We start from the raw sequence: 25,279 nt of genomic DNA, 5'->3' as shown, positions 1-25,279 counted from the left end.
ACTTCGGTAGTAAGAAAATGAAATGCATCAAGAAGAAGAAAGACGTCGAAAAATTTACAAATGGCGGTTGCAGTACACTGTTTTATTAATAATGTTATTGTTGCTACACTTGTGTGAGTTTACTACTGTGAAAATGTATAAATTTATCACTGTATTATTACTAGATGAATTAAAGTTGTTATCACGAAAAAATTCGCGCGTAAATGTTAAATACAAACGTCCGCGCGAACAACATGTACGTATCGACTGCAATTCTGAACCGTACTGAAGTCGTTCACATTAGTAGCCGCCCGGCACCACGATCTTATTTGTTTACAATGAGCTTGTGGGTACAGTATATCAAGTCTATCCCAACACACGTTGTAAGTTTATAATTAGAAATAATTATTTAATGTGTTAACGACTTTTGACTAATATTATTATATATTTTTTCTGTGTTAAAGCTATGTATTCTTATATGTCAAACTTTAACTCTCATAATAAAGTGGAAGTACTTCTCTACTACCTTATCTATTAATACTTCTCAACTCTTTCTAATAATATTAATTATTTGTTACAAACATAGAAATGTTATAACTTAGAAAGAATTAAATGAAAGTGAATGATGCTATTTATGTTCTTTAGGATTATGATGGACAAGCACGAGCAGAGAAATTGTCAAGGATCATTGTAACACTATTTGGGGTAAAGTATTGTATTTAAAATACAGAGTACAGTAGACTATGAATGTTATTTATAATACATTAAAGTGTATAATGTGTAGGGATCCTAAGTACAAATGTATATAATTAATGTATATGATTAAGTTTATACACTTGAATATCTTGTAAGCATAGAAACATGTACAATCAAATTACTGAAACTGTTTTTTGAACTAATTGACTTATTTTTGCAGGTAGTTGGATTGATATGGGGATACATTATCCAGCAATTTTCACAAACATTCTATATACTTGGAGCTGGTTTGGTAATGGCCCTTTTGGTGACAGTACCACCATGGTCCATGTACCGTCGTAAACCTTTAGACTGGCAAACTCCTCAGGAAAAAGAGACAGTCTCATATGAGTTAAAGAAGAAAAAATAGTCTCTTCATGGTTGTAAAAAACTTGATAATGTAAAATATTAGGAAGTAAGATCTAAGTTGTAATTTAAATTGTAATTAAGATATGTTCATGATAAAGAGAAATGGATTACTGTAACTGTAACAGAGTGAACCAATATTTTTTATTTAATTAACTAACTTCAAACTCGATTGTATATTGTATCACAAACCAGTAATACTTGTACCATTAAATTGTATTTAGACTAAATGCATTAACGTGTCAAAGACATCAATAAAATGATGGCAAACCAGATCTGCTTACATAAATTTAATTGTACCCGTAACAATGTTGTTTACCGTTCGAAAGCAAACTGTATTGCGAAACACTGCGTGTATGGAGATCAATGTGTACGATCTCACCTGTACAAGCGTATAAAATATCGTACTCAGAATTTCCCTTCCGCTTCGGAACCATGGTTATATAATCGTACCAGTAACAGGAAGGAGTCTCGGTATCAAAGTTGACTCAACTCTTCGGTCGTTCTTTTTTTACGAATCACTTCCACGAATTCCGTATTCAATATATTGCTCATTAGCAGCGAACAATTAAACACCGGTTTATGATCATGCACCACCACATACCATGCACCGCCCATTGGATCGGTTCCAACGTTTGACTTTCATCGGACACGTTTCTCATTTTCTCTCATTGCACGCTAACCGAAGCATATTTTCCTCAAAATCGGCCTGTCGACGTGACTTTCACGGCACAGAAGAGGTAGAGGCATTTTGGAACGGTGGGGGATGATGATTGCAGCCGATCCTTACGTAAACGTCGAACGATTATAAAGTATAGTTGGCGGAAATTATGTTGTGAGGACTGAATTTGGAAGGTGCTATATATGGAGAGAAAAAGGAGAGAAGATTTGTTCGAGATTCGATGGTAAAATCAGGATGATGATCTTTGTAGGCTCCCTAATTCTTTCTTAGCTTTCTTACACTTATTGATTTCCCAATACAATAGATTGTATTCCCCACATTCCCCAATTTCCATATTCTCCAATTCCCACATTTCCTAATTGCCACATTCCCCAATTCCCACATACCCCAATTCCACATTCTCCAATTCCACATTCCCCAATTCCACATTCGCCAATTCCACATTCGCCAATTCCACATTCCCCAATTCCCACATCCCCCGATTCCCACATCCCCCAGTTCCCATATTTCCCAATTCCACATCCCTCAATTCCACATTCTCCAATTCCCACATCCCCCAATTCCACATTCTCCAATTCCACATTCTCCAATTCCACATCCCCCAATTTCACACTCTCCAATTCCCACATTCCCTAACTCCCACATTCCCCAATTCCCATATTCCCCAATTCCACATTCTCCAATTCCCACATTCCCCAATTCCAACATTCCTCAATTCCACATCCCCCAATTCCACACTCCCAATTCCCACATTCCCTAACTCCCACATTCCCCAATTCCCATATTCCCCAATTCCACATTCTCCAATTCCACAGTCTCCAATTCCCACATTCCCCAATTCCACATTCCCCAATTCCAACATTCCCCAATTTCCTCAGATGCTCTATAAGCTTTCTGTAGGTTCTAGGTTCTTGCCAAGTTTTCAGATTGCAACTAAAATAAAAAAATGGTGAGAGACTCTACCCTATCCCTCTGTCCTCAACCAAGAAAAATTAATTAATCTATGACTGTCATTACTATACAAATAATTAATTAGTATTTTGTTGTGTCCATATAGAGTCTACATCACCAAAGAATTAGAAATTCAAAGTGTGCCGCAACGCACGTTTCCCTCCAACAATTTTGTCAACTTTTTGCTCGTATTTTCTAGCCATGCCCCTTTCGTCATCGACTTTCGGCACCTTGTTCTTCGTGTCCCGTGTCACGAAAACCGAGGGCGATATTACGCAACGAAGACGATTTCGTTCGTAGACTCATTGCAAATCGGCGTTCTTTTTGTTAACGCGTTCACCAAACCACATCGAGAAATCAGAAGATTTCGATGTTGTGTAATGATATTGAGAAACTATTTGTCATTGAGAACAATTAAAGCAACGGGGTGTTTGAGGAATGACAACATAGGTAAACGTTTCTTGGGAATGAGGAAAGAAAGCGGGACAACTGTATGGATAGTACAATCATAATTTTTTGTTAGTGATACATTTTTGTTGTAGAGAGATCTCTGTATTTTTAAATAGATACATTGTGAGATTTCTGCAGGTATAGATTTTTACGTTTTCTAATTTCTGTATTTATAGATGCTTGCATTTATCAATTCCAACATTCTTCAGTTCCAAATTTTTCAATTTCCACATTTGTCAATTCCATCATTCACCAATTCCATCATTTCCCAATTCCATCATTCCTCAATTCTGTCATTCACCAATTCCATCATTCCTCAATTCTGTCATTCCCCAATTCCATCATTCACCAATTCTGTCATTCCCCAATTCCATCATTCACCAATTCTATCATTCACCAATTCTATCATTCCCCAATTCCATCATACCCTAATTCTATCGTTCCCCAATTCCATCATTCTCTAATTCCATCATTCTCTAATTCCATCATTCGCCAATTTCATCATTCCCCAATTCCATCATTCACCAATTCTATCATTCACCAATTCTATCATTCCCCAATTCCATCATACCCTAATTCTATCGTTCCCCAATTCCATCATTCTCTAATTCCATCATTCGCCAATTCCATCATTCCCCAATTTCATCATTCTCCAATTCCATCATTCCCCAATTCCATCATTCCCCTATTCCATCATTCGCCAATTTCCACATTCCCCAATTCCCACATTTCCACATCCCTACATCCCCGTATCCCCACATCCCCAAATTCCTACACTCTTCAATTCCTACATCCCCAAATTCCTACATCTCCACATCTCTACATCCCCGATTTAATACATCCTACAATTCCTACATCATCAGATCCCTACATCCCCGATTTCTACATCCCCGATTCCTCACATCCCTTCTCCCAACATCTCCAAATCCTCACATCCTCGCCTCCCACATTCCCAACTTCCCTCACCCACATATCCTTCTCTCCTTAGACTCCTATCCTCCTATATCTCTAGATCTCTATAACAAATCACATTTTGCAACATATACATTAGTCTAAATTCCTACTTTCACAACTCCGTGTGGCCCTCCCAAAAAGTGGTCTGGTGTTACGTAATGGTGACTCTCCGAAGTGGTCCCCGTAATCGTCTTTCTCACCTTGTCTGGTCACCGGGTGCACCCAACATGCAAGATATCCCCGATTATACAGAAAGGGGTTACGAAACGCTTTCTCCCTGTATGATGGATATTTTAAGCATGCAGGCTGCACCGCTTCCTGCAACACTGGCCGGTCCTACCCGTAAAAAAACAAAACAAGAGCGATTGCAACAGCGACATGGTCTCGACCGTTACCTTGCTCTTAACACTGACTCCTTTCTCAAAATGAGCCGTTTCGATCATTTAGAAAGTTACCGAACCCATTCGACGCATTCGAACGGAAGTTCGACAGGAATCTGGATTTTAACGATCTACTCTTTTCTGTTCCTTTTCCTTGCGTTCTATATTGCCGCAGGATTTTAATCGATGGGTTTATGTCGTTAATTATACCTTTGATTGATAGAAGTCTTTTTGGTCGCATGATAAAAATGTTATAGGAAGTGTTTGTTAAATTTAGTAAGATATTGTGTGACAGTATGTTTGTATAAAAATAGTGGAGAAAATTAAAGAATTAAATCTTTTCTCCTAATTGACAGTTAAAAAGAGGAAAACAATTTTCCAGCTGGTTGATTAGGTTAATACTGTTAATTGCACGTCTTGATTGTGCTTAGAGTGTGCACTTTCTACAGTCCTATTTCCTCAGACCCACAATTACTAACCACTGTGAGATTAATTAAATTATACAGCTAAAGTTCGTACATTGTAAATAATAACACATCTCAAGTTCAAATGGTGGCTCCGATGATCACGCGATCTACGATTCTAACCTAACCTAATTTGAGAACCACAAACTAAAATCAACAAAATGTGCACAAGATGTGGTATCCGTTTAATTTCCGTGTGAGATCAATTAACAAAATGTATAAAATAGAAATGTAGAAGTTAAGAAGAAGTAGAGAGTAAAATCGATTCGAGGAAAATCGCACAGTAAATTGTTAGAGAATATCTGGGATATTATCTCGGAAGGAAATAAACGAAATTGTCGACCGGAAGAGAGAAAGGTTTCGCAATTCCAGCAAGAAGCAGAACGAAACAAAGGCTGTAATCTTTTCACGATTAAGCGAATGTTTATCGAAGGGAAGAGGACACGTGTCATTAGACGCTTCTTGATAATTTGGCTTTCCGTTTCCAATTGGTTCCGATCGAGCGACGATGAACCAGATAACTGTGAACCAGCGAACTGGCTTCGAATTAACAGGTAATAAAGCTGTTATGATAGTCGGAATTGTATCACGAGAACATTAACGAGCGGATCAAACAGAATTGGAGTTTTTGTAACGTTCCGAAATTACGCAAGGGACACGTAACAGAATTTCTCTTTTTCGCAAAGAATATGTTAATCGTCTTTAAAAGTGTCACTGATGCGCAGAACCTGATAATAATAAATTACATTTGATTACTGTATTTAATAAATAATAATTGTATTTAATTTATTTATTTATTTAAATTGTCTGTCGTTATTAATTGCAATGATATAATTTATTTATAGGATTTTGCAAAACTTTTCAGTGAAATCGATCACGTAATGCAAAAATTCCACTAGTGTCGTCCTGTTACGTGATACCAGGATGACATGAAGTGCTTTCCATTTAAAACCAAATATCGCTGAATTTATTGCTGATATTTATGTCATATTGATGTATTCATGAGTATTACGAATGCTATCCGATGTAAATTTATTTTTTGTTGCAAAAATTTGAACATTTAAAGTTCAAAGATACAAATGCGAGTGTAAGATGTGACTCGTTCTGATTTAAATATTCACTACCGTTATTTAAGAAACTTATGATCTGAAATTTATAGTATTATTTCATTATCAGACTTTTGTTGGAAGCCCAAAAGATTTAGACCTTTGAAGTACTGAAGTTATGAAGCTATTAGTTTCTAAAGATTTGTTGTGTTAATGCAGAGTCCATAATTATGGGATATCAAGGTTTACAGGATTTAAAGATCTGAAGTTTCTGAATGAGAAAATTTGGAACTTACAATGCTTTGGGATCTGAAGGTTGAGGGTGGTTTATAAATTTGAGGATGTAGATCCCTAAGTTCTAAATTGACATTCACAAGTTACCATATACAAATCTCCAAATCTCTAGGTTCCCAAACTATCAAAGCTTCAAATTCTCGTATCCCCAAATTCTCACATTTCCAAATCCTCACATTTCCAAATCCTCACATCTCCAAATCCTCACATCCCCAAATTCTTACATCCTGAAATCCTCACATCCCCAAATCCCACATATCCCAAATCCCACATATCCCAAATTCCACTTATCCCAAATCTCACATATCCCAGATCCCACATATCCCAAATCCCACATATCCCAAATCCTACATATCCCAAATCCCACTTATCCTAAATCCCACGTATCCCAAATCCCACATATCCCAAATCCCACATATCCCAGATCCCACATATCCCAAATCCCACATATCCCCAATCCCACATATCCCCGATCCCACATATCCCAGATCCCACATATCCCAAATCCCACATATCCCCGATCCCACATATCCCAGATCCCACATATCCCCAATCCCACATATCCCAAATCCCACTTATCCTAAATCCCACGTATCCCAAATCCCACATATCCCAGATCCCACATATCCCGAATCCCACATATCCCCAATCCCACATATCCCCAATCCCACATATCCCCAATCCCACATATCCCAGATCCCACATATCCCAAATCCCACATATCCCAAATCCCACTTATCCTAAATCCCACGTATCCCAAATCCCACATATCCCAGATCCCACATATCCCAAATCCCACATATCCCCAATCCCACATATCCCGAATCCCACATATCCCCAATCCCACATATCCCCAATCCCACATATCCCCAATCCCACATATCCCAACTCCTCACATCCCCAAATCCTCACATATCCAACTCCTCACATCCCCAAATCCTCAAATCCCCAATTCCTCACATCCCTAACTCCTCAAATCTCCAAATCTCCAAATACTCAAACCCCAATATCCCAAAATCCTAAAACTCTAATCCCTCAAAACATCACCATCTCTCGAAACGTCCACACCCAAAAGCAATAATTCCCCACATCTTACTTAATCTCCAAAAAAAGCATTCCACTCACCTTCATAACCTTCTCGACAGACCTCGACATCTTCCTGACAGACCTCGAAACGTTTCGCGCCACTGAACTCACTCATCCATAATTCAGTAAAATGACGGAAACGCACTCGCGTAACAACGCATCCTTCCCGAATTAACGGCGCGATCGCGAGTCAGCTTTTTGCCGATTCGAGCTGAACAGATTATGTCCAGAAAGTCGCACACGTGCCCGCGTACGCATCGTACGTTTTGTGTTACGCAGCCCGTGGAACACACACGGAACGGACGTAACAAGCGTTGGCCGCTTCCTAGCTTTTACGTAACCGTAAAGTCGAGCGACTTTGCTCTCCCACCTCGGTGGCTTTTCACCGGGTGCTTTTGGCCACCTCGGTTCGTCCTTTATAAGCACACATCCCTGGCCGTTCAAAGCCAGAAACGTATCGACAACCGTGAAACGGTCACCGTCTTCGGAGTCATTTTCTATTTTTTTTTTTCAATTCGAAACCTTCGACGTTTCGCGGGTTAGCGACGAGTTTCAGAGGGTAGAAGCTAAAGAGTCTAGACAGCCGAGCAAGATGCGCTCCCAGTCCTTCGCCGTGAGTAGATCGTTCTTCATGGAGGCTGATTTTATTTGTGAACAAATGTGATCGCGAAGCAGTGAGCTGTGAACGTAGATTGTCGTTTGAGAATTTTGTGTCAGACTCGGTTTCGGAAATTATTCTTGGTGAATATTCGCGTGGTGACGCTTTTGTGTCGCGAGGTTTCAATTTATATTTTTTTTTATTAACATTAATCACACCTTATTTTGGCAGACGTACATTTTTTTACGGATCTTTTACTGCTTTTGTAACCAGATTTTTCTGTGAGTACTCTCATGGTGATTTGTGGTTCACTGAAGGATCGGTAAAATTTTTTAAAGTCTTCATAAAATATTTTATGAACGTATATACATTCTGGATATTAATTTAGAAATGCACCCTGCGAAATGCTTAAAATGTGAATTGTTTTTACATGTATAATTAGTAGACAATTAGAAGACTTAAAGAGTAAATGAATTTTTGTACAAGACGGAAATTTGGTTGATTATAAATTCCGTGTGATCGACTTACCGAAAATTAGAACGAGACACTTTCACCCTATTGTCACGCGAGCGCCGCGAATCACGTAGAACAGTGAAACTTCAAAAAAGAAACAAAAACGTATTGTCGCGCATATAAATGGTCGGTGCACTTTTCGCCTTACGAATCAGAAATTCACATTCGTGTTGCAGCTGATCGTGTTCGGAATATTCGCCGTGGTAGTGTCTTCTCCGGCACCTGGATATCACGGGTAAGTGCATTGGGTTATAAACCTCGAGTGGGAGTTTGGAAATTTCGGAGAAATTGCTTGGGAAATTACCGAGTTGGGAACTTGGGAATTTTGGGATTTAAGGATTTGGGGATTTGGGGATTTAGGGATTTGGGGATTTGGGGATTTGGGGATTTGGGGATTTGGGGATTTGGGGATTTGGGAATTTGGGGATTTGGAGATTAGGGGATTTAGGGATTAGGGGATTTGGAGATTTAGGAATTTGGAGATTGGGGTATTTGATGATTAGGGGATTTAGGGATTTATGGATTTGGGGATTTGGGGATTTGGGGATTTGGGGATTTGGGGATTTGGGGATTTGGAGGTTTGGGAATTTGGAGGTTTGGGAATTTGGAGGTTTGGGGATTTGAAGGTTTGGGAATTTGGAGGTTTGGGAATTTGGAAGTTTGGGGATTTAGGGGTTTGGAAATTTGGAAGTTTGGGGATTTAGGGGTTTGGGGATTTTTAAGTTTGGGAATTTGAAGGTTTGGGGATTTGTAAATTTGGGAGCTTATAGATCATAACATTTAGAATTTTAGATATTTGGAGATTTGAACATTTGAGGATGAGAGGCTTTGGAAATTCAGCAACTTACTAACTTTGATATTTATGATATTGGATATTTGGTTGGAGTTGAGTATTTGAGGATTTTAAATATTTACAGTTTTATGGATTATGAGATTCGAAGATTTTTTAATTTGTAAACTTGTAAATGAAGTGAATATGACAACTGAAGTATTTCACATTACAAAAATTTGTAACTCCAGCATTTATAAATGAAATATTTAACATTCCCACACAGTATTTCTCAAAGCCAATAGCTAGTGAAAATTTCCTTCCCTACAATTGTCCATATCCAAACGAAGTACCTTGTGGCATTAAAGAGAAACACTAAACTAATTTTAAAGGTAATCGATTGGATGATTTCAGTTCGCACCACCACGTACGTATCCACGTGCCTTATCACGTGCACACGGTCCATCATCATCACGTGAAGAAGGTACCCGTGCACGTTGTCGAGAAGGTCCCTGTTCCCGTTCCAATTCCGATTCATCATGTGAAGAAGGTGGCTGTTCCGGTACCAGTGCACCATGTTGAAAAAGTACACGTTCCTGTTCCAATTGTCGAGAAGGTTCATGTACCTGTACACGTACCTGTTCACGAAGAGAAGCCATGGTGGTGATGGGAGCGCACCGTCTTTCGGCTTGTTATTGCTTAGGTAATTTAATATTATTAAATAAAATGGTGAATAGTACTTTGATGATTGAATACTTGTATTAAATAATAGTGATTGATACTTGGGTAAGGGAGTATCTTTGTGAGATAATTTTGAATGAGAGACAATTAATGTTTAGACAATTTAATGTTTATGTGAAACAATAAGTTAACAAATGAATGTCTACATAAAATAATATTGAATAGTACTTAGGTAATGGAGTATCTTTGTCAGATAATTTTAAGTGATTTTTAGACAATTTAATGTTTGTGTGAAACAATGATACGTAAACAATTGAGTATCTACATAAAATAATATTAAATAGTACTTAGCTAATGCAACATCTTTGTCAGATAATTCTGAGTGATATTTAAACAAATTAATACTTGTATAATATAATGATAAATGATACGTAGACAACTGAATGTCTAAACAAAATAATATTAAATAGTACTTAGGGAGTTTGGTACATTTTAAAAAAGTTGAAAAAATGAAGTAAGGAGTTGTTATTCTGTTTCAGGTTGTAAAATGAGGGCATTCGGGTTACTGAAGTTCCATCTCTGATTTCGTTTGACCCACTTTTCGGAAGTATGCACGATAGAAGAAAAGAGTATAAAATAGTACAAAATAACTCGAATCGCCTGTCTTAGTCATTTAAGTATGTAATATAGGATTATCGTCACTTGGTATGCACATGTGTGTACTCAGTTCAAAGATACTTGTACATACTGTATTATGTTACATTATTTTTTTATACAATACACGTGTTTAACAAATATTACTTATTGTCTTTCTGTTCTTTCCTGTGCATTTCTGAGATAAATTTATAGTTACATGATGAGAGTGTGAAGGGAAATTGAATTTAGGGATAAATACATTAAAAGATATATTAAAAATATTTTAAATTTTCATCGAAGTTCATAGCAATTTATTTTAATATAGAAATTAAAATTGCAGCCATAACGCCATCAAGTAAAGCTACAATATAGTAGTTTCTCAACATTTTTTATTCCATAAAATATTTGGCAATTATTAACAATTATATACAATAATAACAAGCAACAATATTAACAGTTAACATATTCAATAACTTTGGTGGTTTAAGTAATTCACCAGTCTTCTATATGTTCGTGTCCATCGTCTCCTCCTTCATCGTGGTGTTTTATGTGAATCTTCTTGACATGCGTGTGGTGATGCTTGTGAATGAGTTCGGGTATGTGGAGGATGAAGTGTGTGCTGAAATAAATATCTTGTTGAACAAATGTTAATGCATTTTATCGTAATTATAATTGAGGTAAATAATTACTGTTCGTGATGGCCGCCGCCGGGGTAGGGCATCGAATATACAAGGGTGAACGACACTAACAGTGTGAGAAGAAAAACCTAAAATCAAAAATTAAATTGTGTTGGTATTTTTTGAAGTAAAGTTCAAAATTGAAATATTAGAGTGAGAGTTTGTGATTATGAAAGAATTCTTTTTACAAATATATTGCAATTAATTGAAGATATGTTACTTTACTGTATAAATATTTATTATTTATTAAATTCCTAAATTTGCTATTTACTGTTTATTAAATATCTAAGTTTACTGTTTACTGTTTATTAAATATTTACTATTGACTATCTATAAAAGAATTTAAATTTTGTTCACATGTTTAATATTCGCACGGCTATCTTTCTCCTTCCAAGACAACTACCGATATCAACGAAGAATCACAAATACCTTTTCTAAAAATACGAAGAAAAAATCTCGAACGCAAAAGAATCTCACAATCTAAAAGTTCGCGTTCGTACAGAAAAATTTTAGAGAATCACTCGAATGAAAAGAAGTTGAAAAGTGCACCCACGTGTGTTCGCAGTTTCTCCATCTCTTGGTGATTGCTTCGACTGAAATCTGAGTCTGTTTTCCGAGGCCGCTGTTCTTCGGGAACTAAAATATCGAACCCTGGCAAGCCTTATAAACGAAAACACAATCAGTGAATGGTACAGGAACGAAGGAAAATAGTTCCTGTACACCCCACCCAATCCTGCTCACTCTCACCTGAGATCACCTGAAATTCTACGAGAACCTTCTATCATTGTCGTAGACATCGTCCTATCTCTCATTTATAAGAAATACCCTTACATATGATTGTGTATCAACTTTGTTGCTTAATTGCTTTATTTCGTGATTGCTTGGCTACATAATTATCTACACAGTTATAATTACTTGATTACTTAGCTCTTTGGTTTTTTGCCTACTTAATTATTCAGTTGCTTAATCACTTATTAATTATATATTTAAGTAATAACTTTGTTGGTGAGGTTAGGTTAAGTTTGACTACTTAATTATTTAGGCACTTAATTACTTAGTTATTACATATCTATTTAAGTAATAACTTTATTGGTGAGGTTAGGTTAGGTTTGACTACTTAATTATGTAGGTATTTAATTACTTTATTATTAATTACATATTTAAGTAATGACTTTGTTGGTGAGGTTAGGTTAGGTTTGACTACTTAATTATTTAGGTACTTAATTATTTAGTTATTACATATATATTTAAGTAATAACTTTGTTAGTGAAGTTAGGTTAGGTTTGACTACTTAACTATGTAGGTACTTAATTACTTTATTATTAATTACTTATTTAAGTAATAACTTTGTTGGTTAGGTTAGGTTAGGTTAACCTATTTGCGCATAAAATATATTTAATCATTTACTTACTTATTTATATAGTCACAGATAAATATTTAATTACTCAGACACTTGGTTGCTTAGTTATTTAATTATTTAGGTTCTTAATCACTTAGTTAATTAGTTAGATAGTTGCTCATATATTTAGTTATTTATTTACCTAGTTATCTATGTAGTTACAATTAGCTACTTTGGTTGCTTGACTACTTAATTATTTAATTACTTAATCACTCAGTTAATTGTCTTTTTATATATTTAATATACCTCAAAGTACTTGTGCATTTAAAATACTAGTCAAAAGCAATGAAGAACACCAAAAACAATAAAAAAGGAAGATAATTAACAAATGAACAGACATTTTAAGTCTAATTCCAAAGTTGTGACTCAACCAGAAATTAACTAAATAACTAAACATTGCAAAAAAGATTACCTGTAACTTGAAATCGTAGTGATTCATAACCACATATCACGTTATCACATCTCCATTCATAATCGCATGTTTCACACAGCATTAAGATGTTTAGGTAACTAGACACATTTATTACTAGTATTATGATAACAAGATTGCAAGTCTTCGTTTCACGGTGAAACGTACACATTTCTTCTTCCATCCTCCTCAGAACAAAATAAAAGAGAACTATCGGTTTGTCGTACAGATCGATACCAATTGATTGGAAAGTTGCAATCGATATACGAAGGCTCTGTTACAATTTTCGAGGAAAAAATCAGAGTGAAAACGACCCTTCGAGAGATTTCGATTCTTCAGTGTTTCGAACACACTTTCTCTGACTACTATTACTGTAATGATAGTAATAACACATTGTTGTTATCTGTCATTTGCAGACATAATCTGTTTATCGTAATCTCTCCGTTTGTGAATCTATTGACAACTGAAATGGAATGATTCCATCGATCGTGGAACGTGTAATTTATTGGTACATGCTTTTATTTTGAGTTTATCGATGGAAAGGCAGTGGCAATCGATTAGAGATCATTAATCAAATCACTGAGTTCACTTTTAGTCTTTATTTGAGTTACTAACATTTTGTGTTAGGATATTCCCCAATTCCACATTCCCCAATCCCACATTTCCTAATTCCACATTCCCCAATTCCACATTCCCCAATTCCCAAATCCCCCAATTCCCAAATCCCCCAATTCCCAAATCCCCCAATTCCCAAATCCCCCAATTCCCAAATCCCCCAATTTCCACATTCCCCAATTCCCACACTCCCCAATTCCACATTCCCCAATTCCCAAATCCCCCAATTCCCAAATCCCCCAATTCCCAAATCCCCCAATTCCCAAACCCCCCAATTCCCAAATCCCCCAATTCCCACATTCCCCAATTCCCACGCTCCCCAATTCCCACATTCCCCAATTCCAAATCCCCCAATTCCCACATTCCCCGATTCCACATTCCCCAATTCCACATTCCCCAAATCCCCCAATTCCCAAATCCCCCAATTCCCACATTCCCCAATTTCCACACTTCTCAATTCCCACATTCCCCAATTCCAAATCCCCCAATTCCCAAATCCCCCAATTCCCAAATCCCGCAAGTTGAAGAGAGGAATATAGAAAGTTGTTCTATTAAATGATATTTTTTTATTCCAGCAAAAATTATTTTCCGTGTTAAAAACATAGAGATAGAAAAATTTAGAGACATTTGTGTACACATAGAAATATGAGGGATGAAGGGATATAAGGTCTAAGGGATGATCTACACAGCTGTAGGTGCCTAAAGATTTATGAATGTAGACACATTAAAATATCATATATTTGTAGAACATTTATGTATGAAACATATTTTATATTGTTATAGTACAAATTTTCTGCTACAGTTTCTTCTACGCCAATGTATTAAAGAAAGTAAACGTAGCAGTTTTTTGTTTCAATCGAGTGGCTCCCTTCTCCGCTATTTATTTCTACTTAAATGTGTACTTTATTAAATCAATTATCTCCGTAATTTCACCGTGCCGGAGGCTTGATGTTTTCATTTACAAACTATAAATAATCGAGGAGTAAACATTATCGCACACTACGTTGAATCAGATCTTGCACTTACTACAAAAGGTAAACCTCGACAAATATGAAATAATATCTTAAGAAAGTATAAACCTAATTAAAAACTATTATGTTCTGAATGAACTTCGATCAATGAAGTTGCACCAGAAGACTAATTTGAATTTTCCCGCCAAAGCTTTCCCGCCAAAAATTCAGGAATTGACGCATTAAATTTTAAATATAACAATTTACATCACGCACAATTAATTTTATTTATTACCATCCTCAAAGGATCTAATTATAATGAACTGCTTTTGAAGATGCGAAGAATTCCACAATTAGAAAGTTTCATTTTCATTTCAAATAAATTCCATTCCACGTAAAGTAACTCCTTCGTGTTCAAAGTTTCCGGAAATGCTCGCAATGCGTTAAGGAATTGCTTTCAATTTTTGTTTACTTTCGCTGTTTCATTATGCAAAGATACTTTTCCGACAAGCAACAAGATCTTCTAGTAATTTTACATCATAACGACTCTCATACCTTGATGATTTTCTACTTTCGAATTTTTTGCTTATTAGTTACGCTGATGCTGTTATATTTTCACTTGTTACATTGTAGGCGAGTTAAATGCTTGAGATCATGGGGAATAATAATTAATTGTATAAGAAGAGGGTTTAAGTGAAGAGGGTAATGCTGAAGTTCAAGGTTGCGAAAATTCAGTGGTTGTGGAGTTCTGAAAATTTGGGTTGTGAGATCTATGGTTTAGAAATCTAAAATTTCACATTCCCCAATTCCCACATTTGTTAATTCCACATTCCCCAATTCCACATTTCCCATTTCCACATTTCCCAATTCCCACATTCCCCAATTCCCACATTCCCCAATTCTCAGATTCCTCAATTCCCACATTCCCCGACTCCTACATTCCTCAATTCTCAGATTCCCCAATTCCCACATTCCCCAATTCCCACATTCCCCAATTCCCACATTCCCCAATTCCCACATTCCCCGACTTCTACATTCCCCAATTCCCACATTCCCCGACTCCTACATTCCCCAATTCCCACATTCCCCAATTCCACATTCCCCAATTCCACATTTCCCAATTCCCAAATCCCCCAATTCCCACATTCCCCGACTCCACATTCCCCAATTCCCACAATCCCCAATTCCCAAATCCCCCAATTCCCACAATCCCCAATTCCACATTCCCCAATTCCCAAATCCCCCAATTCCCAAATCCCGCAATTCCCAAATCCCCCAATTCCCAAATCCCCCAATTCCCAAATCCCCCAATTCCGAAATCCCCCAATTTCCAAATCCCCCAAATCCCAAATCCCCTAATTCCCAAATCCCCTAATTCCCAAACCCCCCAATTCCCAAATCCCCCAATTCCCACATCCCCCAATTCCCAAATCCCCCAATTCCAAATCCCCCAATTCCCAAATCCCCCAATTCCCAAATCCCCCAATTCCCAAATCCCCAAGTCTCACCACACCAAACCTCTAAATGTCATTGAAACCAGTCGCAGTTTCCTTGACTTATTTACGAGACCATTGATCTCGCGGCGCTTGTAGTAGGAGAGAACCTCGACATTAACCGCCGTAGATCAAGGACAACATCCGGATGTGAAATATGTAAGTCTACATGTACAGCCGTACGAGTGAAATCGTCCTCTTCTGTGCTCCATAACATCTGCTCTCACTTTCCGCTTACTTTCCATTTCAAACTAATCTCGCCGCTCGGCAAACCATTATCGTTCCAGAAAAATTCTATTATGAGAAACATGTTTTTCCACGATTGAAACGATGTAGTTAATCTTGTACCATCAATCAATTTCCCCGATTGATTGCTTCAAATGATGACTAATCACGCTCTAACAAGAAAATATCTTGTTTATTGTTCTGGTATCTGGAGAATCTTTTGCTGTCGCATTTTCTTTAATTACAGCAATTGAATATAGTGTAGAAAGCAGTTAGTACTTAATTGCTTTTCTCTTATTATTTAGCAATTTAGCTGTGACAATTATTTCTTTATTTGCAAAATTATTTTTTTGTACAGTCTTATTTTTTGGGTGACTATAAATGTAGATGCAAAGATTACAAATTTTGAAACAGTTCTTTCTTTAATTTCTTTCCTTCTTCGTAGGTCAAATGTGTTTTTGGTGGGATGAAATAATGCGACGATTTAAAAAAAACATGTACAAAACAGTTTATTAAAAGGTAACAGTAAGAGAACAATATTTACACAACACTTAATATATACAAAACAGAATAACTGCAACAAGTAAATAATCAGGTAGGTGAATCGCAATTGCGAAACGCACGCGAGTAGTCAATTAATTAACTTAGCACGTCGCACGAGAACGTGCGACTGAAATGAACAATCGATCGAGATGGATCGTATTTAGCTTCAAAGACATTGAAACATTCGCTAGATTTAACTAAGATTTCTTGCTTTCCGGAAATTTTCCTGCAGAGAATTGTTATGGTTCCTCTATTTTCTGATGTTTTCATTTTTAATCTGAGAGCGAAGAAAACTAAAGGAAAGTTTGAGGTTTCGTTGCTACCATCGCTCAAAAGTCTTGGAATATTTAACAAATTTTGTCAGCCGCCATTTTACAATTAATTTTTTCTGCACTTGTCAGAATATTTCATTTTTCAAAAAACAATCTTTGCAAAAATTATTTCAATCTTTTAGCAGTTTTTTTCTTACTACTTATATTATTTATAATTGTTTGACAAATTTAAAATTGAATTATGATTGTTCTTAATAATTTCTACATACACGATTAATAAATCATTGTAATCTTTTTTTATATGAAAATAAAATTCTCCATTCATTGAATTAAAGTTCTATCTCATACTTTACGTATACTAATCTCCATAATATCATCAAACTACCATAAACATTTTATCTCGAAGACCTCACATTTGTACAACTTCACTATTTCAGTAAAACTAAAATCGTGTTCTAATTGTACTCTCAGTGACTAATCGGTGAAATTGCTTAAAAAGGTTCTTAATTATTACAAGACTTTTTAACAACAGCGTGCAGGCGTATACTAGCTGTTCGTGATCGCGATCGGAAATCACGTGACGTTAACGATCGCGTGCCTCGAACTTGACTGAAAGATCGCTGACCGACACGACGCCGGAAATCGGTCAAACCGATCGATCGAACCAATGGCAAAACACGGCATTGGTTTGTCGATCGTTTTTACTTTTTCTTGTGGTAACCTGAGAAACCACCGCCACCGTGACCGCCACCGCCGCCGCCATGACCGCTCGAATACGAGTCGTAGCCTCCTCCGGAACTGTATCCTCCTCCGCCGTGACCACTGAAACAAACAGTTTATTGTTTATACTAATTGTTTATACTTATACTGTATCTCTAACTTCATGGGGTGAAAATTTATTGAAGACGATTTTTTAATTTTCAAAAGATTTTGAGGTAAAAATTACTGAGAGTCAGATATATGGATTTTTATGTAAACTTTGATAGAATTGGATTTCCTATTTTTCTTCATTATTGAAGACATGAAATTCTTTTCCTTAGATAAGATGTTGACAAGTGAGATCTGACAAGTTTATTTATTATTTATAGAAACTGATAGGAAATGGTTAGGTTAGGTTAAGTGCAATAGAAAGTTAAACATAATATAACATTTTAGGATTAACACTATGTCTATCAAAACTAAAATTGATAATGAAATGGAAAAATAAATAAGTAAATACTGATACATCATCTGACATGTATCAACTAATAATACTGATAGATCAAGTGAAATATTAACTGATAATACTGATACATCAACTAACTGTTTCATATTTCAATAAAAAATGACAAGTACTTTGACATAAGTACAATAATAAAATTTAGTAACATGACACATAAAACCTGAAATTTTAACAAGTAAAACAAGATTCTAGCTTTGAATAAATGATATATTTACCTGCTACCAAAGCCAGAAGATATACTGTTACTGACGACGTGGTGTTCGACGCCACCACCGCCTCCGTATCCACCTCCACCATGGTGGTCACCGAAACCACCACCACCTCCTCCGAAACCTCCTCCACCGTGGTGTTCAATGATACCACCACCACCACCTCCGTATCCACCTCCTCCGAAACCACCGCCGCCGTGGTGTTCGATGATACCACCACCTCCTCCGAAGCCTCCACCACCGTGATGGTCACCGAAACCACCTCCTCCTCCTCCGAAACCTCCGCCACCGTGGTGCTCAATGATACCACCGCCTCCTCCTCCGAAACCTCCGCCACCGTGGTGCTCAATTATACCACCACCTCCTCCGAAACCACCGCCGCCGTGGTGCTCGTCGAATCCACCGCCACCTCCACCGTGGTGGTCGTCGAAACCGCCGCCTCCGGGACCGGATATTATTACATCTCCGTGGCCACCTGAAATTATTATTTTGTGAGAATTTGCAGGGAGTTTCTGTTGCGTTTTTTTGCAATATATGGCGTGTTCAGTTTTAGTTAATATCTGAAGAGACTGATAAGAGTAACATCTGCATTAAAATGAACCATTGTGATTTGCATTATTGAATTTTCCACGTTTCTAAATTTGTGGATTTGCAATTTTTCTATTTCTAAATGTGTAAGTTTGTAATTATTTCAAACTTGGAATTATTGTATTATTATTTTGTGTGTATATTATTATATATTATTATTATGAGTGTATATTATTATATATTGTTATTGTATCTGTATATTATTGTATTATTATTGTATGTGTACATTATTCTATTGTATTATTATTGTATGTGTATATTATTCTATTATATTATTATTATACTTGTATATTATTCTATTGTATTATTATTGTACTTGTATATTATTCTATTGTATTATTATTATACGTGTATATTATTCTATTGTATTATTATTGTATGTGTATATTATTAAACATCATTATTATGTCTAATTATCAGTATCAATTATTAAGTGTAAGGTTTAAAGACTCAATCTTATCAGCACAAAAATTTCAAAATAAAAGTAATGGAAAGATTAGGGTCACGTTCAACCTTGCGCATCAATTTGCACGTTTAGCGGTAAAGCAGCAAAAACGAGGGGATCGCGAAGATTTATGGGGGAATCATGAATAGATGCACGTGTACGAGAATCCCAAATACATTCTCGCCTTCGAAATGAGCCGGAAGTGAAAACCCACGAAACGAGTTCTTCAGACTGGCGATGCTAAAGAGCACGGCGAAAACATTAAACGAAAGTATTCTCTGCAAATCAACGAGATATCGTGATTGACTTAAAGGGAACATGAGGAAAGATTCGAGAATCACAGAGGCCTTCCATGAATGGAAAGTTCATGAAAAATTTATGAACAATTGAAAATTGTGAATTGAGAGAAAAATTTATGCAGGGAGATACTCTATAGTTTGGTATATATTAAATATTTTTAAGTTTGATATTAATAATTAAATTTATGGAAATAAATTTGTTGGTTTATATAGGGATGCAGCGTTTTGATGTATCTTAAAAATTTACTCTAAAAGACTATGTTAACCAAATGAAATAGTGAATATTAATTACCTCCATATCCACCACCTCCATGGCCACCACCTCCAAAGCTGATGCCTCCTCCGTGACCACCGCCAAAACCACCTCCATGTCCTCCACCGAAACCACCCCCGTGTCCCCCTCCGAAACCACCTCCATGACCTCCTCCTCCTCCGCTAGGTTCGGTAATTACTATTGTCTGCTCTACGCCTCCTCCGTGTCCCCCTCCATGTCCGCCTCCAAAACCTCCTCCACCGTATCCTCCTCCGTGTCCTCCTCCGAAACCACCCCCGTGACCACCTCCGAAACCACCCCCGTGTCCTCCTCCAAAACCACCTCCGTGTCCTCCTCCAAAACCACCTCCGTGTCCTCCTCCGAAACCGCCTCCATGACCACCCCCTCCTCCGGGCGATGTGACTATTATCGTTTCATCACCACCCCCGTGTCCTCCTCCTCCACCGTGATCGTGACCTCCATGATCTTCGTATTTTATGATTTTCTTCTCCTCGTGTTGCACTATCTCCGGCACGTGGATCCTTATATGCACGCTAGAAAGTTAATCGTCGAGATTATTATCGTTTTTACTGTAATGGATTTCAGTTAATCGTGATGGACTTACTGCTCTTTTCCGAAGGTGGCCAATGTGGCGGTCAAGCATGCGGCGAAGACCAAGCACCTCGTCTGTAAAGAAAGATTTTTTAATTGTGGTGTTTTTTCAGATAATAGACAACGATAAGTTCTAGTAGATTGCTCTAATGTTTGGTTATTTCAAGCATCATCTCTATACTAGATCTCTATATTACATCTTTATACTACAACCTTGTTACACGACTGTACTCCATATTTTTTATCATTAATGTTTTCTGGTTACCTTTAGTTTTGTATTAAATAATTATGCCACTTGGTAGCTACTTATTTACTAACCCCAGTATTTATACATCTTATCATACTCCTTACTCCTACCATTACTGTACTGTATAAGTAACCTTAAAATTTCACCACATCTACAAATAGAACTTAGCCCCATCATAACTTGCCCCAATATAACATTTACCCCCCCAATATAACGTCAAGTTCACAAACACCTTAACCGTGGTTCCAACCTCAATTCCAACCCCAACCATGAATCTCTCCACGCAATTCAAAAACCTCGACCATGATTCACAAACAAAACTCCATCACAGATGCGTCAGCCTCGTGAATCCTTCAGAAGACCCTATCACAAACTTATCCAGCAGCTTACAGCGATTTTCAGCTCCATGGTCCCTTGCTCTTCCTGGATCTTCCCGATCAGCACACCTCGATAGCCAGGGACACACTGTCATATATATCTGGCAAGAATCCTGCCTATATATAGCGAGCCCGAAGGAAGTACCGGAAGAGCCAAGCAGGTGGGGAGACGACGAAGATCGGTGCCCAACCAGAGAAGACTCGAATCGACGACGGTGGTCGTTCTCGAGGAGTCTCGCTTCGAATGCACACCACAGACCAATCATTGTACGAGTTTCTATGTAGGTGTGCAAGTGTTGGTGCAGAAACGGCCGTGACCCAGAGTCGAACACCAGAGAAATTCATGCTTCGGGCGATTTTTGGCGTTGTTGCCCTCTGGGGGAGCCAAACATGATATCGAAGGTGAATGTTTTGTTGGAATCGATATGGGATGGTGGAGTAGATTGTGGCTGTGTTATATCGCGTTGTGGGAATGTTAGCGTAATATTGCTGCTTAGGATTTGTGGTGATATTGCTGTATATTGTATTTATGTGTGTTGTACTATGATGGCGAATTACTGTGCGTAGAATCGCTGCGCTTTAGAATCTCTACGCGCTGGAATTACAGTGCGATAGAATCGCCACGCTTTAGAATCTCTTCGCGGTGGAATTACAATGCGATAGAATCACCATGTGTTAGAATTACCACGCTTCGAATTACCACGCGTCGAATCACCACGCGTCGAACCACTACGCGTGAGAATTACCACGCGTCGAATCACCACGCGTGAGAATCACCACGCGTCGAATCACCACGCGTCGAACCACTACGCGTGAGAATTACCACGCGTCGAATCACCACGCGTGAGAATCACCACGCGTCGAATCACCACGCATCGAATCACCACGCGTGAGAATCTCCATGCGTGCGAATCACCACGCGTGAGAATCTCCACGCGTGCGAATCACCACGAGTGAGAATCATCACGCGTCGAATCACCACGCGTGAGAATCACCACGCGTCGAATCAGCACGCGTCGGATCACCACGCGTAAGAATCACCACGCGTCGAATCTCCACGCATCGAATTACCACGCGTGATGATTCAAGTTTTCGATATTTCAAGGTCACGAAAGTGGATCGAGGAAATTTCAATGTTTTAGTTTGAAATGTGTAGGTGAAAGGTGTATATGTTATAATGCCGAACAAATCATCGCAAGAAAGCGATGGAGCGATTTTTAACGAAAGTAAACTGGTTTCTAGAGCATTCGAACAATTTAGCGGACGTTTTGTGAGCTTCTGACGCAGAGATTACTGGAGACTAATTGGACTATTACCTTTAGATAACCGATGCGTTATGCAACATTAGCTTTCTTGATCTTCAAATTCTTGATGGATAATTAAACTTCATCTACACTGTACTTCATTAATGTTCTATACTCTATGCAAGTATAGAATTGTGTACAAGTATATAATTCATATTCAGAGTACCATTTAATCTCATTCAATCAATGACTATAATTTTTTATTCAGACCAAGAGATCATCTTCTCTGGTCACTGCATAAAAAAATTATTAAAAATTTTCATAACACCACTTTTTCTGATCAGACTCAAATTTTGCATAAATTTTTTAAAAGGTTGAAAGAGATTTTTCAAATGAAATTTGCAGTCGTTTCTATTATTTCTTTTTCAAGCAAGAGAAACGTTTTTCTAACAGTACTTATTCTATCTAATGATGAAAATACCTCTCGTGGATTACGATGACTAGCGTGGATCTCTCCGTTTTATTCTGGAAATCAGGGAAAGTCGCGAGTAGCAAAAATTCTGCAGGTTGATTCATGCAACGACCTTCATGGAAAGTAAAGTGATGTACCGAGACTACGTTCAATCAGAAGGAATTACATATTTAACGTTCCAGTATCGCACAGGAAATATTTACGTATCGAGATCATAAAAGATCAAGTTTGCATTTAACATTCATTACGGTTGAGATAATGATGAATTTTGCGTTGATTAAATTTTAGAGTTTAAGTGAATATGTATATGAAAATCATTGAAGCGATTTCTAATCGTGGAACGTCCAACCTTGTTAGAAACCGAAAGGACAATGAGTGAATCAAGAAATTTATTACGTTCATTGTGAGTCATGCGAACTCATTACGAATTGGAATTCCTACTAGCATTTTAATTAGAATATATTTCGTTCAATGTACACTTTTTGTTACGTTCTCTCACTCATTGTCACGGTCGAAATCGAAAAAGTAGGTTAATCTCGAGCATTGAATCGCGAAGGAATCTTTAAGAGAATGGACGTTACAATTTTCCTTAGTCATTAATTGAATGAACTTGCACATGTGTGTAATGCTCTAATTACATAAAACTTTGACGAATTAAAGTAACAAGACTTTAACTAATAATTCTCTAATCATTACTGAAAATTAAATAATCATTTTGTAGAGAAATCAATAATAATAAGATTCTCAATTCTTCCATTTATGCAAAAATACTTTTAAAGCATCTGCTTTCTTTTATCAGCTTCACGCACTTTCACAACCCGAATTGCCTAAATTTCAACAAAAATTATAATTAACCAACTTTCCATCCGCCTTACCCTTCTCTACTAGAAAATCTGAAATTGCAGTCAAAAGGTCACGGCTATGATCTACACGTGCCAAGTCCAAAAACAGGAATATCTACTTTGCATATTTTTTGCGAACCCATTGATACTTTCAGTAAAGGTGTCATCGACACTTTTGACAACTTTGTTTTTTTTGGATGTGATATTGTGGACTAGGTCGATGGTAGATGGACTACATAGAGTTTTGGCTGAAACCCATCCACCCTGGAAGCGTAAATTGGTAACGATGTGGGGATGTAATGTGTAATTGCATTCTCACGAATGGTAGTGCAATGTGTGGAATTTTTAATGCGTTGTAATTCTCATGTGTGGTGATTCTAACACGTGGTGATTCGACGCGTGGTGATTCGATGCGTGGTGATTCTCACGCGTGGTGATTCTCACGCGTGGTGATTCTCACGAGTGGTGATCCGACGCGTGGTGATTCGACGCGTGGTGATTCGATGCGTGGTGATTCGATGCGTGGTGATTCGATGCGTGGTGATTCTCACGCGTGGCGATCCGACGCGTGGTGATTCTCACGCGTGGTGATTCGATGCGTGGTGATTCTCACGCGTGGTGATTCGATGCGTGGTGATCCAACGCGTGGTGATTCGACGCGTGGTGATTCGATGCGTGGTGATTCGATGCGTGGTGATTCGATGCGTGGTGATTCTCACGCGTGGCGATCCGACACGTGGTGATTCTCACGCGTGGTGATTCGATGCGTGGTGATTCGATGCGTGGTGATTCTCACGCGTGGTGATCCAACGCGTGGTGATTCGACGCGTGGTGATTCGACGCGTGGTGATTCGATGCGTGGTGATTCGATGTGTGGTGATTCTCACGCGTGGTGATTTGACGCGTAGTTCTTCGACGCGTGGTAATAAGTCCTAATTGAAAATGAATGTCGTCAAAGTCGACAACGAACAAGAAAGAAACGATCGAACCTATCATGAGAAAGCCAATTGCAAAATTCCATCGCAACCGCACCCCTCTAACTTAGATTTCCACTTGTTTCGCATAATTGTTCCTCGAAGTTGCTTTTACCTTTGACGCACCGCCGATTAATTAACCTCGTTTACGATTGTTTATCAACGTTCGAGGATGTTCGTTTAATGCAAGAGTCAGCCGAGGTTGTTGCCAGGGAACGAAATAGAAAGTGGCGATACGAAAAGAAAAGGGAACACAAGGAGCGATGATCTTCGAGAACGGGAAGGTGAAGAGAGATCGAATATTCGTACGTGTTTCTGCACTCGAGGT

The 25,279-nt window shown here is 37.8% G+C and overlaps 4 protein-coding genes across 4 annotated transcripts; 2 read left to right on the top strand and 2 right to left on the bottom strand.

Moving 5' to 3' along the window:
• Positions 1-203: 203 nt before the first annotated feature.
• LOC100876524 (signal peptidase complex subunit 1-like) lies at positions 204-1,355 on the top strand. Its single transcript, XM_003707609.3, has 3 exons — positions 204-362; positions 625-684; positions 896-1,355. The coding sequence occupies exons 1-3, from the start codon at positions 204-206 to the stop codon at positions 1,082-1,084; spliced, it is 408 nt and encodes a 135-aa protein (XP_003707657.2). The 3' UTR covers positions 1,085-1,355.
• A 6,463-nt stretch (positions 1,356-7,818) lies between these two features.
• Positions 7,819-10,748, top strand: LOC100876412 (uncharacterized). Its single transcript, XM_003707608.3, has 4 exons — positions 7,819-8,000; positions 8,675-8,733; positions 9,682-9,970; positions 10,488-10,748. The coding sequence occupies exons 1-3, from the start codon at positions 7,980-7,982 to the stop codon at positions 9,932-9,934; spliced, it is 333 nt and encodes a 110-aa protein (XP_003707656.1). The 5' UTR covers positions 7,819-7,979; the 3' UTR covers positions 9,935-9,970; positions 10,488-10,748.
• Positions 10,749-10,956: 208 nt separating this feature from the next.
• On the bottom strand, positions 10,957-11,941 carry LOC143264150 (uncharacterized). The gene is made up of 3 exons (XM_076529989.1): positions 11,815-11,941; positions 11,274-11,350; positions 10,957-11,203 (listed from the first exon to the last, which is right to left on the bottom strand). The coding sequence occupies exons 1-3, from the start codon at positions 11,833-11,835 to the stop codon at positions 11,077-11,079; spliced, it is 225 nt and encodes a 74-aa protein (XP_076386104.1). The 5' UTR covers positions 11,836-11,941; the 3' UTR covers positions 10,957-11,076.
• A 4,894-nt stretch (positions 11,942-16,835) lies between these two features.
• On the bottom strand, positions 16,836-21,548 carry LOC105663223 (uncharacterized). Its single transcript, XM_076529982.1, has 5 exons — positions 21,433-21,548; positions 20,809-20,870; positions 20,223-20,737; positions 18,605-19,073; positions 16,836-17,989 (listed from the first exon to the last, which is right to left on the bottom strand). Exons 1-5 carry the CDS (start codon positions 21,448-21,450, stop codon positions 17,869-17,871), a joined length of 1,185 nt encoding a protein of 394 aa, XP_076386097.1. The 5' UTR covers positions 21,451-21,548; the 3' UTR covers positions 16,836-17,868.
• Positions 21,549-25,279: the final 3,731 nt, after the last annotated feature.

Source organism: Megachile rotundata, chromosome 3 (genome assembly GCF_050947335.1).
Source record: "Megachile rotundata isolate GNS110a chromosome 3, iyMegRotu1, whole genome shotgun sequence".
NCBI classification, from domain to species: Eukaryota; Metazoa; Arthropoda; class Insecta; order Hymenoptera; family Megachilidae; genus Megachile; species Megachile rotundata.
This window is presented reverse-complemented; position numbering and strand designations above follow the sequence as displayed.